The sequence below is a fragment of the Sylvia atricapilla genome, chromosome 1, assembly GCF_009819655.1.
Source record: "Sylvia atricapilla isolate bSylAtr1 chromosome 1, bSylAtr1.pri, whole genome shotgun sequence".
NCBI classification, from domain to species: domain Eukaryota; kingdom Metazoa; phylum Chordata; class Aves; order Passeriformes; family Sylviidae; genus Sylvia; species Sylvia atricapilla.
This window is the reverse complement of record NC_089140.1, coordinates 53426914-53440563: the sequence shown is the minus strand read 5'-3', so window position 1 is coordinate 53440563 and position 13650 is coordinate 53426914. Positions and strand designations below refer to the sequence as shown.

General features: G+C 40.1%; 1 protein-coding gene across 2 annotated transcripts in view; it reads right to left on the bottom strand.

Moving 5' to 3' along the window:
• Window positions 1-13650, bottom strand: part of GLI3 (GLI family zinc finger 3) — a 189262-nt gene that overhangs the window by 30464 nt on the left and 145148 nt on the right. Inside the window, exons 7-9 of one of the 2 annotated variants that reach the window (XM_066322818.1) lie at window positions 8415-8631; window positions 6831-6947; window positions 5439-5579 (exon numbers count right to left, since the gene is read on the bottom strand). In XM_066322818.1, the coding sequence (XP_066178915.1) occupies window positions 5439-5579; window positions 6831-6947; window positions 8415-8631 (475 nt within the window). The remainder of the gene's footprint in view (window positions 1-5438; window positions 5580-6830; window positions 6948-8414; window positions 8632-13650) is intronic. The other variant, XM_066322825.1, reaches the window with a different exon arrangement.

Here is a 13650-nt window from a genome sequence, read left to right as displayed (position 1 = left end):
ACCTACAGCTCTCCTACAAGAAAAGAGCTGAGGAAGAAGCCACAGGCCAAGGCCAGCACAGTAACAGAGAAAGTGACACTTTCAAATCTACTGACTTTGAGTGCCCTTATTTCTGGGCATCCAAAATCACCCAATGTAAAGAGAGCTAATCCTATAGAGTGGCATGTTTGCCACCTCCTGATGTTCTTAAGTGTTTTGATTATGGCCCAGGATTTATTATGGCACCTCACAGATGCTGTATGCCTCCATGGATTGCTGGCCCAATTCTATTGGTCAGGGTTGAACGCACTGTTTTCTGGTAGGAATAGAGGGCAAAAACATCAAGAAACTCCAGTTTCCAAATTGCATGTAATAGTTCTTTTGGGTATGTTCAGTGCACTGTGATGCCTTAGGAACACGTGGGTACCTGAAAAACACAAGAAGTGCCCTCTGGTGCAAGAAAGGAACGATGTGGAGCAGTACAATCCCCAGGAATTGCTGGGGGAGTGCTCCAGTCACCAGGGCTTTGCAAACAGGCAGGAAGACCTCAGCAAATGGAATCCTGAATGTAAGCCATTTCTGATAGTTAAGGGCTTTTTGATCTCATCTAATCAAATTTAACAACAACGAAAGAATTTTATTGCTGTACAATTCAGGAGAAAACACAAAAAACCAGCTCTACAGTTCTTCAAGCATGTTTTTGAATAAAAAAATAATTATCATCAAGGCTACGCAGCAAGGGGGATGAGAAATAGGCAGCACTGCATTTTTCTGATTGCAATTGTGGTATTATTTAAAAATAAATTCAGTCATTTCCTTGAAGGATAATTTTCTTAAACAAACTTTTATCTTTAGCATCTAACCCTTTTGCAATGTTTTATTCTTAACTGATTTCTGGGGGGAAAAAAAGGGACAAACTGCAACAAAAAGCAGATTTATAAATATATACAGTATCTTCCTTAGCTTCTAGGCACTCATATATTTAAAACAAACTTGAGCTCAGCTAAGCCCAATTATAATATCTCGATGGGCAGAGAAATTAATTAAACAGCTTTATGATAAAGACCCCAGCAGCAAACTGAGGCCTTAAAATAAATAAGATTTTTTAAAATTTTTTGAGAAGAAGAGAAAAGGGAAAGAAAGAAACCTCTAATAGACATTTCAAACATCAATGCAACCAGCCTTTTCAGGAGGGCAATGCACTGTAAATAAGACTACCGGGCAGGAGAATGCAGTGGCAGCTCTAACGTGGCTCACCAACTTTGTGTCTTCCTAATGTGCAACACACACACCCCTTTTGCATCAACTTCAAATAACCCTGGGATCTCAGCAGTGCAGCTCAGCAACAACCAGAACAAGGGCAGAACTTGTCAGAATTTAAGAGCTTTCAGCAAAAACCTTCAATTGCAGCCGGTACCCTATTCCATAGAAGGATATCAATTATAGATAGTGACTTGCTTTAGCAGTGCAGTCAGTACTGTCAGACGCTAGATAGACAACCATGAAGAATCACGAATCTTTCTATTAACTGTAAGAGAAGGAGGGGGGGTAGAGGAAGGATGGGTGGGTGTTATAAATAAGGCAGAGCGTCTGATGGTTCAACACCTTGCCTTTTGGTGTATGCATCATGAAAATTTAACCATGCTGAATTCTAAGCGGCTCATTTCACTGAAAATAAGAGCACCCGTGCCAAAATCATTTCAGCGTCGGACCCTTCTGGGTGGGTCAATAATGATTCTTTTAGGTAGCTTTTCAGTTATTTATTTATTTATGGCAGCTCAGGTTCTGTTCATAAATTCAGTCAGAAAATACTGGGACTGAAGAATGCTTTCAGAGGCACCCTCATTTTACACTAATAACTGCAGGACTTTGCTACAGAAATGCAGAAAATTACATCAAATGCTGACTACTGTGCACAAAATTGCAATTTCTGATGTAAAGCTATACCACACATTTAGACACAGATTTTGTTTGCATTTACCATTCCAAACATGCTATGTCATGCATCACTTTGTAATGCTGATTCAACTACAGTTGATTTCAAAGTAAATCAGGTCTCAAAATTCCCCAAGAAATAACAGAGCTTTCTGTCATGTGTATATGACAGAATGACCGTAATAGATACAAATTCATATTTACCTTTTTCAAAACACATGCATATGTGCTTGTGTATACACCCTATACATAGTGGGAGTAATGACCTCTATACCATGAACTGTGCACTGTGTATTGTACAAAAGCTTTTTCCAAGCTCTGCTCAACCTGGCATGACTAGATTTCAAGTAGAGTTACCTAATCCTTCTGGAAACAAAACAAACAGCTAGAAACATACTTTTATCTCTTCCCTTAACACTGCAGTTCCTCTAAAATTTCAGTGCATTGGTAAGCAAGGCTTGGATAACAATCTATCCCGTGCCATTGGACATTCTGGGTCTGATCTCTTGCTATTATGCATGGTTATAACCATACAGAAAGATGGCAAATGCTAGTTATCTGGATGAGTCTTGCTAGGGCAATTAAAGCCTTTTTTACCTTTATCTACGCCATTTGCCCATCTTGGTGACTACTATCCCACAGCAGAATCAACAAAACCGGATAGTTATCTATACTTCTGACATCCTGTCCAGCATCCTACTTCCAAACCCTCAAGCTCTTCAAGCTCAGCTGGAGCAGCTCAGACTCTGCTGAGTCTGCCAGTGGGTTGAGTATCACCAGGAGAGCAGCAGCACGTGCAGCCAGGAGAGGCATGGTGGCAGAACTCTGCTGCCAGATCAGGTAGCTCCTGACAGCACCAACAGCCCAATGTACGTGGCCCCGGAGACGCAGGGTGGAAAGACCTCGTGCCTGTGCCAGGTGTGCTCCTCCTCCCACCTTTGAGCAGTGTCTGGCATTCTGAGGCTCCAGGCTTGGCGAGGCTTCCAGCTGCTACCACAGGGCCAGGGCTGCAGAGCCAAGCATGTGCAAGGCCGTAACACACACCGTGCCCGTGCCTGGTTTGGGCACACACATGCACATGCCACACACACCAGTGCTCAGAACTGTGCTGACACCGATTTAAGCACAGCTACAGCAATTTATATCTACTTGGATTTACCTACAGTATTTGGATAGGAGGCATACATGAGCCACACCACTTTTTAAACTGAGGTTTTCAAGGACCATCTCACAGATGGAACACTTTCTGCCAGAAAGCAAAACCAGGACTGCCCTCCCGTGAAGCCCTACTGAGACCAGACTTCATCTCCCTAGGTGCTCCAGATGTACATCAGAGGGCTGTGGCAATCAAGGGCAGACAAAATGTGGCAAAGGCATACTGGGGTGAGTGGCCAGGCTTTCAAACAGAGTTAGATACCTAAAGCCCTTTGCAATTCTGGGCAGAAATAACTCGCTTGAGTCCTCACAGCAGGGCTCGGCCAGAGCAGCAAAAGAAATCACAAACCATGGCCCCATCACTGAATCCCACTGACTCTTAGGACATGATTTGTGCTACTTAAATGTGATGATTGCCATGATGAATTTATTGTCTTCAGGGTGTGGAATCAAGTCGTGTACCTTATAATCCTAAACACCGTCATAACACACCTGAACTCTGCCAGAAAGAACTCCCTGTCATAGAAAAACTCTTTATATTCCTTTTCTATGTCTAGAGAAATTTGTTTCAGATGTTGCCATTGTTCAGAAGCATAAGAAATACACTTTTTTATGTCTTGCTGTTGACCACTACAATGCAGGCAGATTTGCTATATAAATCCCACCAAAACCAACAAATTAAAATTAAACTCCAGAAGAACTAAACTACCACCCTGTCAATTTAATTCACTTTAAAATACAAAACACAAGCTATCAGCTAACATGCTCAGTGGACTTCCATTAAATTTTACACCTCGAACATCAAAAAATCTTTTCTCCTTTTATTGTCAAGGTAACCTTTATTCTGAATTTCTTTTTTATTTCATATATTTTTGTATGTATTATTTCTCTGGGATAATTTCTGAATATTGAAAGGTTTGCCAGGCATCATAAAGCTTCAGCCTAGTAGATATAAAGACTGTGGATGTGCAGAGCCCCATATGATGTCATTTGGTCTGTTTGCACAGAATCAGTTCAAAGACGAACATTTGATCTTTTAATTTAAATGTGTCAAACCACTTGCAGCAGCCATTTTTAATGGCATTTCTTCCCCAAAAGGTAATGTGACACCAAAACAGTTTCTCCTCACATTTCAATTTGGCCTATTCAAATGCTAGGGAATTATGTGGGCAAAATGTCTCAAAGAATTCTTGGAAAAATGTCACATTTTGGACATTATTTCAGTTGTTGATAGTCTTTCATTTATCATTATTGTTGTTACTGCTGCTGCTACTACTTAATAATAACAAGAACCTGAAAATACATCTTGATGAATAACTGCAACACCAAGAGGTTCTCACACTCCAGCAAGTGAAAGCTGATATTGTTCTACTGAAGTCAGCTTTGCAGGATAAGTTTACCATTTGGCATAGTGTTTGGAAATGCACGGTGGGTTTCTTTTTATTTATTTTGGGTGAAAAAGTGGATTTTTCAACTAGCTATTTCAGAAGCACTAGCCACATTTTGCAATAGATTTTGCATGATCTCCAGTAAAGTATTAAAAAGTTTTCTAAACTAAATACAATTCCGTCACACTGCTCATTTGCTGAAGATGTTCCTCTTAATTCTGTACTAGGAATTAAATTTTTTCCTGAGTATTCATTATATTCTATAATGCCAGTAAATAAGAGAGGTGCTGCTAGTTAAGGAGGTTAGAATTGCAGGGGATTGTACTTATCAGATTGTGTTCTGAATTTTGATTGCTCACTTTCTATCTCACAATACTATCAAACAGTACAAATTTCTTATTTGGGAAAGGTGGCAGAGAGGAACAAAAAACAAGGTAGATCGAATTAATATTTGGTGTAGCACAGAAAAGCACATTTGCTTTTGCTGAAACAACTGAAGTAACTCAGTCTCCATGTATTTAGCCAAATATTCCCTTTCAGTTTACATACAACAGTAAATTGATAGTAAAACCTCTCTTAGCGAAGGAAAAAAATTCCCCTCACCCATTTCTACTATTACAGCCCCTTTGGGGAGAAAAAAATCAAACCTGGCTAAAGGTTAATAATCATTCATGTCCAGCTTACTATTACTCAATAACTATCAAAGTCTCTAACTCAAAATAGCGTTTGCTGGCTTACAGGATCAGAGCCATTACAATCTCTGTGGAAGACTTTATTGAATTTTACACTAAGCTTTAGCTGACTGAACAGGTCAAGCACTGTGGTTTCGAGTTTTCTTTATTCTCAGAAACTCATAAACCCCTCTCCAGTTTGCAGCTCTGTTAGCTGAGAAACTTGACTCAGAATAGGGTCAGAGAACCTGACCTCCATGAAAAAGGTCACGTCGTTTTAAAACCTAGTTCCTGAATATCATTAACTTACATGCACTAGCTGTTCCTGTGTGTCAAACTCCCGGGAACAGCCTTCCCAGTGGCAGTTTGTCTCATAGACCACTTCAGGCTCCTGTTTGCTTTCATCTTTGTCCCCTTCCTCTTTTACCAAGGTCATTCCTTCTGGCTGTTCCTAGAGAGAGGAAAAAAACAGGGGTGAGAAGAGAGAGGAAATTCTGAAACTACGGAGGAAGAAAAGTGAAATACTTCAGCACTAAAAGAAAGGAGATGGGGGGGGAGGAGGAGGGAGGATTATTTTACTCTCACTTCACTATGCTACGCCATTCCACAAAATACAAAACCCAAAACGTGCCTGATAAGCCAGAAGCCATTTGCAAACTACATGTAAAATAAATTCTTTGTTCCCTTTACATTTCAATTAATAATAAATCATAATGGCCTGGCTTCCCTCACACTTTATTCAAGCAGCTTATTATTTGTGCACCTGGCTTTCATGATTCAGTGGGACCACTAATGTGAAAGGCACTATTCAATATAGTTGAATTAATTGGAATTTGATTTTAGTACCAGGGTTGGACAGAAATTGGATCACTAGTAATCCAGTGCATTTCCACTGTTAATACAGTAGCAGGTTTGCATGCTAAAACCTTTCCAAAAGCAGACTGGTAATTTTTGAGTTACTTGTTAGTCTGTTCTTGCCCTTAACATGTGCCTAAAAGTGGTGAGCAGGGGAAGAAAGTATTTAATTTTGGGGTTAGATTTCCCACCTCCAGTTCATCAGGGTGCCTCATTCTCCCCAGCTTATTTGTTGAGGGTAAGAGTCAGATGTTAAGTGTAAACATTTGGTTCAGATTATGCACTATTTTTCCATTTTAAACCTGCTGAAGGATTTAGGCAGATCTCTGCTTTGTTTTCATGGATTCACTCAGAAGACTGAGGCTCTGACTCTCATCTCCCCTGAGTCACTGTAAATGAAGAGTCACTCTACTAAAACCAGTAGCATTAAATGGTGTAGAAAGCACAGCAAACGAAGACTGTAGCTCAGCACTGGGGCCTCAGAGCAGTACAGTCCTAAGACCCAGGAAAAGTCAAGGAGGCCTGAAGTATTTTTGCTGAACAGAAAACATGTCCTTAAACAGAAAACATGTCCTTAATAAAGACCTGAATGTCTCTTGTTCACTTTTCTGTGGCAAACAGTGTTGAGCACGCTCTGACTGGTCAGGTGCATCTCCATCAGACTCCCTCTCTGCCTTTATCCTGCCACAGACCCTGCACCCCAGGAGCTGCTCCCATTTAACCCCGGCTGCCTGTGTGTGCAGCACACAAAGTAGAAGGAGCCTGAAAACATGTGTGTCACAAGAAAGGTGCATTCTCCCTTCAGCAGCAAGAGGGAAGGCTCATGACCTGAACGTGGCTGCCATACCTGCATGCTTCCTGCTCCTGGGCTGGGGAGGTCCTCGTCTGGCTTTATCTTGGAACGCTTGTTGTGCATGGGGTCTCCTGTGCTGCTCACTGCAGATTCACTCGTGGGTTTATTCTGCTGCAGGCAGGTGGGGGTTTTTTACCCCAGAAGAAGACAAAATTAGACTGTGACAGACATGTGGCTCCAAACAAAAATATGCAGCATCCGCTCAGCAACTTTGCATAGAGAAACGCCACTTTTAACCATATTGGATATGCAATTATATTGTTCCTCAGTTACATAGTATTAACTCATGGAAGAGCTGCATTGCTCAGCCTTGTAGCAGAGCAAGGAGGCAGCAGGAAGGAGAGAGCATTTGATGTAATTGCCCACTACAAACCAATGCTGGTTTTGTCAGAGCAGTGAGAAACAGGAAGAACTTGATTTTCCACATAATGACCACTTTGGAAACGCAATTTTGAAAAGGAAAATCACTGCATGCTCAAATAAACACAAGAGAAACATTTGCTTTTTTCACATTTGAAGGAAAGGTTTTGCATTTAATATCTGCACACAAGATTTCAGCTCCTTCACTGTTTTTCCCATTATAATGGGTGGATTCCCATTTTTCCCCATTATAACTGGAAGAAGAACTGAACACTAGTGTGAGACTCAGCCAAAAAATCCTAGATGAAGTCCTGGATTCTCACAAGTTAATAGCAAAATAGCTGACATAAACAGGCCAGAATCTTGTTTTTCTCTTGTTGTGCTCGAATGAACACCATTATCTACGCCTGTAAATGGATCTTGAAGGAATCCAGAGATCTTTTAGAGATATCTGAACTTGCAGGGACCCCACAAAAAATCAATATGTTGTCTACAGCAGTATGTTCTTCCTCTACATTTGTAAAAGCTAGCCAGGAGATAAACAACTTCTAGAGTGATAAATGACCTATCCCAGGTCATCTAGAAACAAACAGCACTAGTTAATAACAGGCAAATCACAAACCATGATAAATTCCACATTAGGGGCCTGATTCACTGCTGCTCATTCCCAGCTCTCGAGAATACACCTTACTGAAATGATTAATTCAAACTCAGTAAGTCAAATTTTTCACAAATCAGAGAAAAAACATTCAATCCTCTTCACTGTCTTTGAGCTATTCTCTTGCTCACAGAATTCCTTGCTTCAGGTTACTCACAGCTGTACAAGGAGGGCAGAATATGACCCTATTTATCCTAGGGTCAGCCTGATTTGAAGATGAAGCTGCTAATCTTTAAAGCATTGGTCTTTTGATGTGCTTTTTCCCTTTTCTTACTCCCCACCTCTACTAGGTTCCTGCATAAGATCGAGACGAGGCAGTATGGAACAAGAAGTTGCTGCAGTCGACTGGAATATTTATGAGGACTAAAAAGCACACTACCAATCAGGAACTGCACCGACACTCCTGTGATCCATATTACAGTGACTGCAAACACTAGAGCTGCAAGAAAACTGTTATCAAAGGGTCTCGGTGACAGTGGTGATTAATTGCCATTGAGACGATGCCATTTATTTAATTTTTAAATTAATCGGGTGTAAAAGTTTCTTTTGTTGTCTCTCACCTGTGTGGACTCAGAAGGTCCAGAGCTGACCTGGACAGGGTTCAGGACACTGGGGATGCCGGGGATAGGTCTCTGGGTAGGAAAAGTTGGAGCAGGATGGATGAGTGGAGGGCTGTGTCCAAAGGCTGAACCTAGGGTTTGCTGACGACTTATAATTTGCTGATGCATTTGCTGGAGGGATACTGGTGTAGGAGGGTATGTGAAACTCAGAGCAGGGCTGATTTTGGGAGAAAAAGGAGGGAAGAGGGAGGAAAAAGACAAGGATCATTACGGTAAGGAACCTTACAGATTAAAACTTTAGAATATATTTGGTATCTTTAAACTACTTAAAGCCAGATTTTCCCCTCCCCCTCGTATCTTTCTTCATGCCCCAAAGGATGATAAATCCTGATTTTAAATCCAGAGTTGCCCTGGATTTACTAGCGAGTACAAAACTGATACCATAACAAAACAACTTTTTTTCCTAACCTCTACCAGAAACCACAGAAAGCTGACCGAAATAAAATTCAGGAAAACAGAAATAAAAGGCAGGCAGTTCAATAACAGCTATTTATTGCAATAACAAACTTTATATAAAGAAAAAGAATGGGTGCCTACATGCTTTATAGTACTTTTATTGATAATGCAGTTCCCCTATGTTCGTGTGTATGAAGTAGTTCCTTTAATCTTGGCTCATGGTACGCTCTTTCATATGTCTCTAGATCTTATTACACGAGGAGAGAAAATCAATTGGTTAAATGTGTTCTGAACACCATGCTTGTCATATCACTCATTTGTTTGCAAAGATGGAAAGCTCAGTTCATCCAGAATGTCACCTAAAGAATTTCCATCAGTGCCGTTTGGTTACAGAAACTGATGGATTAACCTTTCCCCTCTGAAATTGGTGATCAATGACTTCCAAAGTAGAAATATTCCAGTGGGAAAGCACTTCTCCTTCTTCCAGTTAAACAACATTAAATGTCTATTAAAGCCCATTATACATGCTAATACCTGTCATCACTTCATTACTTCACCGTATTTCCCAGACCACAGTGACTTAGGAGGAAATTACACTGCCATCTAAGGACTTATTTGTGGGTAGTGCAAAAGCATTCTTTCTGTCACACTTGAGAAATAAATGGTGTGGAACTAAATCTTCACACACAGGAGTGAGAGATCCTCCTGTAAATATTTGCCAATAACTTCCAATCATAAAGGGAAAAAAAAAAAAAAAAGAAAAAAAGAAAAAAAAATCATTATCGATTTAAAAAAATACACTGAACTATCATAGCTCAAAACAGCCACAGGAATATAAAACATTTGGCCTCAAAAGAGAGAGGTGCAGGCATTGTATCTTCCAAGAATCAAGGCTTCTTCTAATGTCGAATTTATCCAAACTAACACTCTGGAATCTTAATTGCTTTCACTGTTAAGTACATTAACTAAAACTACTGAGATACGAAAAGGCCAAAATAATTTCTACCATTTTAAGTAATAATTCTACAGAAATTCTGTGTTCATTATACATTTTGTCTGTTTGACTACAGTCCATAAAAAGACAGCTTCAATGTGATTACATTACTATTATTCCTGGTGAGAATTCTGCATTACAATAGTTTGCCCATTTAGGACAGAATATCATTAAGAATACCCTGGGAGAATTTTACTGGTCTTTGAGGAACTCTCTTTTCATTCTGCATTGTATTCTTTCTAATAAAGGGAGGCAGAAACGTAGTAAAAACAGTAATTGTTCACAGCAAGAGTTAGGGAGAAATCAGTAATAATATTCAGTTATTGAAGCTCTATAGTCCCTGTTAGTGTTCCTGTAAGCAACCATGAATGATTACAGCACGACTTAGCTAAGGTAGCCACGATGGATGATTAATAGGACATTAATCAAAAGATGCATATCAGGCTCAGAATTTGTTCACAAGCTTTCTTCTAATAGCTGATTTCATGTTCACTGAGCTCTATGCCAGTTTGTTCAATTTATTCTTCAGTGTACAAGCCATTCATCAAAGAACATAATGATTTAACACCCCTTTTCCTTTTTAGTGAACAAACATTATTAAGTGTAACTACTCTGGTCTGGTCATTAAAAAACACACAATTACACTGCCATACGTGAGGTTTAAAAAAAAGCCTCCTTACCCTGGTGTTTTTCCTTCCACATATACACTGTGAGTTCAACTCATATGCTCAAACACTAGACGGCACCATCCTGAAGACGTCAAATTCATCAAAATCAACAAACATGACTCACAAACTGTTTGGATGAGCTATTTTATTTCTTTGTGAGTGGTTAAAGCCTAGGACACTTTCACTCTTCAGATGAGCCAGTTTAAAAGAAAAAATAAAATAAGTGGACTGATTTAATTGACAGTTCCAAGCACATAGCAGCCTTTAGAAATACAAGTTGAGTTTTGGGCTATTTTGACTTTTTTTCCATTTGACTATGCACAACAATACCCAGCTTTGCAAATCCAGGTTCAAAAGTTTTGTAATGTCCTTCAGACCCTACATGGTAAAAAGACAAGTGTATGACTCAAGCAGTGCAGCGCTTAAACATGAAGTAAGTATATTTGCTATTCCCCTCCCTACATAAATTAGAATTGCCTCCACCAAAAGGACAGATTTTACCTCCTAGAGATGTCCTTGTTATCTACATCTGTCTTAACACTGTACAAACAGTATCCAGAAAGAGGATGCTAAGGCATTGACAAAATTGTAGAGTACAACAGAGGAGACAGGCATCATCTTAGCTAGAGGTTCTTACTGGAAAACAGCAACACCAGCAGCAGATGCATTATGACACAGCTGGACAGATATGCTAGGGGAAGAAGGAATCCTTTTTTCTTTAGTATCTTTCTTTTACCCTGTACTCATCACCAAGGGTTGAGTGTAAAGGATTATGACTTTCCCATGGAGCCTGAAAACCTGCACTTTATTTCCTCGACCACCAAACTTTAAACATCTCAGAATGAAATGAAAAGGTGATTGTGAGGGAGCACAGGAATAGCCAGCACAGCCAAGGGGAGTAACTCAGAAATGTAGGCAATGCTTCTGCCATCAGGGTGACTTCTTAAATTGCTCAGATAGCTGCCTTCAAATAACAATTATCTCCAGCTATTTCTGAAGAGCTCCTCATAAGGCAAGTTGACCTGGCTGGGTTTAATGTCACTTGCATGCAAGATGCTGTCACTGGGCAGCCTGGAGGATTTTTCCGATTTGAACAGATCAGAAGGTTCTGAAGAGAACAGAAGGTGGTAGGTCTTTCTCTGCCTTTCAGAAATCACACAATAAAGTTAATGTTGAGGGTCAAAAGGAAAAAAAAATAGATCAAAGCTCTCAAAACTACTGGCATTGTGTGCTCTATGGGGAAGGGAAGGCCTGGATTCCTGCCCTCCTTCCCAAAGTTTTTCACTGCACTTTGTTCAGAAACTCTAGAATACATAATGGATGGGGAATCTCTGTAGCCCAGAGCCCCATGTGATCCCTATGGCTCGCCAGCCATATGGCTCAGCAGCCAAATGCCCTCCTGCTGGCCCTACCAAGCTCACACTGCTTCCCTGCCAGGTGGCCAGCATCAGCAGGAATGCTGGACAGTGGCACCAGCTACTCTTTTCCAGTTGCTCCAACCATGTCTGCTTATAAATGTGCAGCCATGTCACCCAGGAACCACCTAAAATTCATGGCCCAAAAGCAGTAAACAAGACCTGAAAGTAGCAATTTTGAGATTCTGGAACTACTAAAACCAACAATCAGTTTTTTCAAAAGCGATTAGTAGTTCCAGAGGCCTCATTTTTGAGTCATGTTTCTTTTAAGACAGTTTTAAGAAGCTGCATTTCAGACAAGGAGAGCTCAAGACTTCCAAAATCCAGACACCTGAAGAACACGAGATTCCTGCCCCAATTGTTCATGTCTTCCAAAACACTAGCCACTTCTAAAAAATCTTGGATTCACAGAAATGTGAATGAACTATAAACTTTTCCTTCAATCTACCTACTGAGATATGAAAATTTACACCACTGGAGGGAATTTCATTTGCATTTCTGTTAAAGACTTTAAAACAATGTAGAAAAGGAAAACAAGATGAAAGCATGTATGGGCACTAAAAACTACATGCCAGTCATCTTTTTAGTTGTTGAGTTTCATGAGGAATAAGGGCTAGAAGAAACGTGATATTTCTGCTTAAGCGTTCAATGACTCATACACACTGACGGAAAAGCCCATTAGGGCTACCATTTATTTTGCCATACTGTGGGCTTCTGTGTCTGTCTGTCAGTCTCTCTGTCTGTCTCTCTTCTCCTCATCTGCAAAGTCTCAAACTGCCTTCACTGGAGGTAATGCAGGGCAGTGAACTACATTGCAATTACATGAGCACATCAAATTTTAAAGAACAGACTTCAAGAAGAAGAGAAACAGACATTATAATCAAAACCAAACTTTGTGGCTACTCTGGCTGTCCTGCTAACAAGGTCATCCAGCTTCTGATCACAGCCGCAGAATTTACAAAACATCTGTGAATTAAAGTCAGGAAAAAATCCTTCTTTCCTATACCTTGCATAGGTGTGCCTAAGGAGGCAAAAATGCTGAGGAGATTCCAATTTTGTAAATACTGCAAGGATTGTCTCACTATATCAGTAATTTTCTTCCCAAAAATTCTGAAGGCATCCTCTTTCTGTTACAAAATACAAAGTTCTGCAAGATCTGATGCATGGAAGTCTTGCTCAAGTATCTGAGTGCTTTCCCCTTTCTGGTTCTGCTTTGTAAGGTTTTAGGACAAGAGCTTCCCGAGCATGTTAATGAGGGAGCATTTAATGAAAGACATAGGGGAACAACTTGAAATGGAGTTAAAAAAAAACAGCATTTGTGGACTTTTGGAATAGCTGCAGACACAGCCAGCAGGTTTGTATGTGACTAGACAAATCCAAAGACAACAGATCCATAAAGAAATACCGAAGAGAACAAGCAGGAGTGTTTACTTTGGGGTTGCTAACCTAAAGAATATTGATGCTGGTAGAGGTCTAAGAGAACAAAAGTGAGCAAGCAGCAAGGTTCATGTGCTTCTTAAACAGCATCCCCTGTTTGCACCATCAGAGACATCCTAACTAGAGTAACACCTCTAGTTTGACCCAGTGGGATATTTCTGATGGTTTTAATTTTTTTTCTTCCTTTTTAAACTTCAGAACGACAAATTTGTTTCTTTGGAGTATCTTTATTTATTCATATTGAACCACATTATGTTTACCATATT